The sequence below is a fragment of the Osmia lignaria genome, chromosome 5, assembly GCF_051020975.1.
Source record: "Osmia lignaria lignaria isolate PbOS001 chromosome 5, iyOsmLign1, whole genome shotgun sequence".
NCBI classification, from domain to species: Eukaryota; Metazoa; Arthropoda; class Insecta; order Hymenoptera; family Megachilidae; genus Osmia; species Osmia lignaria.
In genome coordinates, this window is record NC_135036.1 from 6275121 (window position 1) to 6281255 (window position 6135).

Below are 6135 nucleotides of genomic sequence, written 5' to 3' on the forward strand. Positions count from 1 at the left end.
TTTTAAATAAATCAATTTTCTGATTAAGTGACTCGAGTAATTGCAAGCTTTAATTATTTTTGTTCAAATTATTTGGTTGATATATGAAAATATTTTACCCGATAGTAGTAAATTTATACTAATATCGACAATAAGTTATTGATGGTTCGAATAAAAGGTAAAATATTTGCGACTTCCTTTTGATGGTTCGCAATGGTATATGAAGTAAAATTGGTGGTGCAATTTTTAACAGGTTTCACGTCAATACTATGGGTTTCAACCTATGAAAAGAAGGCTAATAATTCAAACAATCTTGCAAAATCATAAGAACTCAGGTTGCAAATGAACTATGAATATACAGTGGGCTATAAACGACCATAAATTTTAATTAATTGTAACTTCTAAGTGCATCAACTGATCTCCATGAAATTTTCATTATAGGCTCCCATAAAAAAGTTGAAAAATTACCCTTCTCTATTTTCTTTTCACGATTTCAATTTTAAACGGTGGACGAATACTTTTGCAGCCAACTGTATATAACCATATTTCTTTTTATAAAACCTAGTCATTAAGTATACTCTTTTTATTAAACAAGAATTCCTGAAATTATTTTGCAACATTTAGCGTCTTCATTGCTTCGTAACGCGATCATCTTTGATATTCTCTTCGTACGATCCTTTTTATGGGAATTACCTTCTGAATTGCTCCTAAAAGTTACGATCCCCTTATCTCATGGATTTTCCAGATCTATTTATTCATCGAAGCACAGCGGTACCTTCTACAAAATATTTATAAGAAACTTCAAATTTTCCATCTTCCATGGTACTTTCCAGATTTATTTATTCATCGAGGCACAATGGTACCTTCTTCAACAAAACATTAATAGGAAACTTTAAATTTTCCATCTTCCATGGTGTCGCAATTAAATTCCATCGTAACTATTCTTCGTTATTTTCAATCTAATTTTAACTTCTCGGGAACATAATTTCCACTGAAATGGTTAAAGAAGAAATCATCGTTCGCCTAATTCCATCTTGATGATGTCGTAAGATGCGTCACAGAAGGTTGTAAAACGTCTTCGTGGTAACAGCAATGGTATTAAGGTCGATTAATTTATTAAGCTGAGAAATTCATTAAACTGCACCCTTATTAAAATCTTCCCTCTTAAGGCTTTCCAGAGAAATAGACAGGGGATGTATGGGGTTGAAGGAGGCAACAGAAACAAGGGAGGAAAAAAGGTGGCTGTTTGCACTGCAGCTTCATCCACTGCACAGTCGATTGCAGCTGATGTTTGCTTGGTGCATCCAGGGGGATGTGATCATCAACCACCCTTCTTTTTTTTTATTTTGATGCGACAGAAATTCGAGAGCTACCTCGATAGATATTTTTAGAATATTTTTCAGCTTTTAGAAAATATGTTTACGATTTTTTTGATTGGTATTCGATAGACGAAAGCAAATTTCAGGAATAATTTATAAAAATTCTATTTGAAAATTGAGGGATGTTAATTAAAGAAGGAATAAATGGAGGATGTTAATTGAAGGTAACTGTGAAATATCAACAGTCTGGAAACTCGATTCTTTGCTCGCAGAAATAACACGTTCCATTGCTGAAGAGCAGCGGAGATAAGGGAAACATTGACGATTCATGGTGTTAACATAAAAACTATACGCGTTATAATTGCGTTAGAACGAGACAAATTTTGTTCGATTTACGACATAAATTTTTTGTGTAAATTTTGTGTCATTTTTGAATAATCATCTCAGAGAAAATTTTTTTTTCTAATGTATTAATTTATAAACTGTCGTAAAGTGACAATAAATAAATTTGTTAAATATTACAATATTATTACAAAAGGGATGCTCTTAAAGAAAAGAGGAAAAATGAATGTAGGTATAATAATATTTTTTACATGAGAACGGATTAATCATTTTTACATTACTATAATTTAATATAATTTAATATTTAATAACTTTCTTATGGGAAAGATCGATCTGGTATAAATCCAAACATCAGGAACGGATTAAGGTATACCAAGGAACCACTGTATATCAAATTTTTATAATTATTCACGAATAAAACTTTTTAGTATCTACCGGAGAAAGCGATCGTGTTCATCGGATTCTCAGAACGATGAACTTTCTTCGATCTTCCTAGAGAAAAATCATCTGCGCCGGATGATCAATCGAAGATGAAATCAGGTGAAAGCGGAGCGTAAAGAAACATCTTTTTCCCCTCGTCATTCGGAACCGAGAACTTTCTTCGATGCGGTGAACAAAGGAAACAAGAGCGATCTTATTGTATTTGTGGAAACGGATCACCGAGGAAAAACTATCCAACAGAGGAATCGCGGGATCCATAAATTTCAGCTTCGAATCCGTGCGATCTTCAGTGTTTAACTCGACCGCGTCCAAGTTCATACAAAGATGATTAAAATAATTAAAATGAGACCGGAGGTAGGTTTTGTGGGATTGATACTATTTATCATACTTTTTATGGACGATTGCTCGGCTGGTAAAAAAATCATTAAGGTTCCTGATGACTTCCGGTACAAGGAGGACCTTGAAACAGCTGCCACGGAACACAAAGGTATTTCTAATACAAATTTTTCCGCTTCTAATCCGATACCGTTAAAAATCTTTCACAGGAATTCAATAACGAGTCGGTTGAATTTAAGAAAATGGGGTAACTCCTGATCGAGCTGGTTTTTTACCATAGGTAGCCCTTGACCTGGCGATTCCAATAGTGGTCATCCCATCCCTTAACTCCCCCCCCTCCGCCCCTCTCAGGGGTCAAAAACTGAAATGATCCAAAAAGTGTTTTTTTGCACCGATCTCAGTGAATACATCCCTCCCAATGAAAAAAAAACCTAAACCTAGCCTAAAATGATCCTATGAATAATTCACCTTACCTAAAGGTAAGGTGAAATAGAGGAAGTGTACAAAGATTAAAGTCTTCACACGACTACTGATGGTTAGGTTAGGTTAGGTTAGGTTAGGTTTTCTCTTTTTCTTTTGGAAATTGAGATCGGTGCAAAAAACCACTTTTTGGACCATTTCAGTTTCTGACCTCTGGGAGGAGGGAGTTAAGGGATAGGATGACCATCGCCAGATCAAGGGCTACCTATGGTAAAAAAATTAACTCGATCGAGGGGTAAGTACCCCATTTTCTTAAATTCAACCAACGAGTCTAATGAATTTCTAATTAATTCCGAAACAGATGAAAGCAAACGAGAGGAGAAAGGCGGAGGCACGAAATACCAAGAGGATCACCACGAAGCCGACGAGGAGAAAGGCGACAAGGTACAACAATATTGTTATTAATATTAAATTAAACCCTCTATACAATTTGGATTCAGTGAAAGGCAAATATTCGAAAATCATTTTGTACCATTCGCTTCGACGCCAGTGTCTCTCGTCATTGTCAACGTTCCTTGACGGCTCTTCTTTCTTTCTTCTCTTTTTTTATCGCCGGTAATATTAGTGTCCAGGGTATTATTTATTATACGGTCGTTTTTGCGCGAACGACCTTCTCGCAACGTCGCCGAACGACGTCTCCTTTCTTCGTCGAGAAAATATTCTTTGTAACGATAGGGTGTACCGTAGCCCACCCCTTTTGTACTGCACGCCGGCTGATATTGCTTTTCACTTTTATTCCACGAAGATACCGGTCTGGGGTGGCAATTAATTCGTCCACCAACTGCGTTACCCGTTTGAGAAACGCTTCGAGATTGCCCGTCTATCTGCTTCCCTACATCGACGTCCTCTTGCGAACTGTCTCCTTCTTGCTCCTGATGAGATCCTTCTTTATAACGTGGGATACTCGTTATTATATCTCCTTCTGAACTGGCCGTTCTATTATCTTCAAAAGGGATGAACGGTCTTCTTTAAAGAAACAATTTCAAGTAGAATGATCGTATTTCATGAACAGAAAATCATGACATAAAAGTGTCACAAACTGATACCTACGATACATCAAATTGAAGCTTAAAGTTTTTAAAAAATCACTACTTAAGCGTTTTTGTGGAAACAAATATTGGATAAATTTGATTACTGACTTGATATTTTGAAAGGGGTTGTATCATGAACGAAAAGTAATACAAAGTCATAATTCATTTAATAATTCTAATTGCACATGGATTTCATTGATTATTTGAGGAAACAAATATTAGATTTTTATTACTGACTTGATATTTTAAAAGTGATTGTAATAAATGTTAATATCATGAATGAAAAGTAATACAAAATCATAATTCATTTAATAATTCTAATTGTAAAAAATACACATGGATTTTCCAATATTTTTAATAAATTACTGTGTCATTTATTTTGTCTCCTTCGAATAGGGCTACAAAGTATTCCACGAGTTCGACAAGGGCGAAAAGGGCCACCACGATAAAGAGAATCACAAACAGAAGTACGACGAGAAAAAGGGTGAAGAAGAGAAGAAGCACGAGGAAGCGGATCATTACGACGAAAGTCATCACGGCGAGGAGGGTGAGAAAGCGGCGAAATTCGAGGACGAAGGGAAACACCAAAAGGGTTACAGTACCAAAGGAGAGCACAGTATTTTCAAAAAGGTACGTTTCAATTTATATTTTAACGAAAAATTTCCATCGTTGTTGCGAACGTAACAGGACGAATACGAGAAGAAACACGATTTTTACGACGAATACCACGAGGATGGGGAACACGAGAAGCATGGAGGTTATCACCATGAACACGAGGGTAAGAAGGGTGGTCACGAGAAGAAGGGTCATACGGATTCCGCTAGTCGCGAGGTTTGTTCAAAGAAATAATTTTCCAGCAATTTCAACAGTATTTCAAAAACCAAATATTTGAAATTCTTCGAGAATTTATTGTCTTAAAATATTGAAACTAATTAAAGAACGAATTATCAGGATCATCACGGTAAAAAGAAGAAGCACGAGGAGGGTCATCATCATCGCAATCAAAAGGGTCGTAAAGTGGAGGAAGGTCACGATAGTCATCATCAGCATGGAAAGAAATACGGAAAGAAAGGTGGACACGAATCGGGAAAGAAATGGTTGGCTAGCAGTGGTCATTGAACGATGAACTCTCCGACGGCGGACCATGGAGAGAGACTCCAATTTTAAACTACTTCTGCATTTCACGCTATTTTCTCGGGATGTATGAAACTTTTTCCTTTAAAAATTATGCATTTACCTTAAAGTTAACATCCTCGTATATTTTTTGTAAGTTTGGGTCGCGATTGACCCAGGCTCCGTTGTTCAAGGGTCGAAAACCCTGTTTTACTTTTATATCCTATTTATCGACTAGTCATAACAATGTACTTCGTTAATTATACTTGAAAATATAATAATGAAGAGGAAAATAAGCTCGATATTTTATGTGCTTAATTTTCTTCCTAATATTCGAGGTAAACGCGAGATTTATTTATTCCCGATGGAAAAGCAAGCGCCTTTGTGCACTTTCATCGAAACGGAAGGTATTTCCGTTAATCCCGGCGAAATTCCTGAGAAAACCAGTGCGTCATCTTTCCTATGAACCCTCCGTTCGAGGGTTGAAGCGCAAAGGGGAGCATAATCGAAGCTGGAAGCGGAAATCACGCGTAAATACCACTGCAGGTGTGTGGAATTGTATCTGTCGGGTTAATGGACTTAATAAGCACAATTCTAGCTGAACCTCGCTGAAACTTGTCTCGCTATTATTCCTATTATATTCCACTATGCATTCGTTGCTTAATTTGAAAAATTTTCCCAATCAATTCGAGCCTTAAACATTTCATTCCCAGAAATTAAACAGTGAAATTAAATCCTTGAAAATTACCATAAATATTTCAGATTTTTTTTTTAATTAAAAATATACACAATAGACGTATGAATAGGAACTTCTTTTTATATTGATGCCAGACGTTTTAATATCTGTACTAACAATGTTGATGAACGAAATAATTACTGAAATATCCCTGCTAATGATGGGTGAAAGGTGGGTTGAATGAAGGAGAGCTTAAGAAGTGATTGAAGAAATCGAGCACAGTATTTCGCGACATTCCTTAAGGTATTTAGAGGTTTCAACGCGTCTCGTTGTTGAATATTAATGAACCGTATTCTTTTCCTAAGAACATCGTTGTTGTTTCATTATCAGGCTTCGCAGATATTAATAAAGTGTTAAT

At 36.0% G+C, this 6135-nt stretch overlaps 1 protein-coding gene across 1 annotated transcript; it reads left to right on the plus strand.

Moving 5' to 3' along the window:
* Window positions 1–2405: 2405 nt before the first annotated feature.
* LOC117607853 (uncharacterized) lies at window positions 2406–5739 on the plus strand. Its single transcript, XM_034332036.2, has 5 exons — window positions 2406–2568; window positions 3199–3281; window positions 4325–4558; window positions 4616–4759; window positions 4880–5739. The coding sequence occupies exons 1-5, from the start codon at window positions 2406–2408 to the stop codon at window positions 5045–5047; spliced, it is 792 nt and encodes a 263-aa protein (XP_034187927.1). The 3' UTR covers window positions 5048–5739.
* The last annotated feature ends 396 nt before the right edge of the window (window positions 5740–6135 follow it).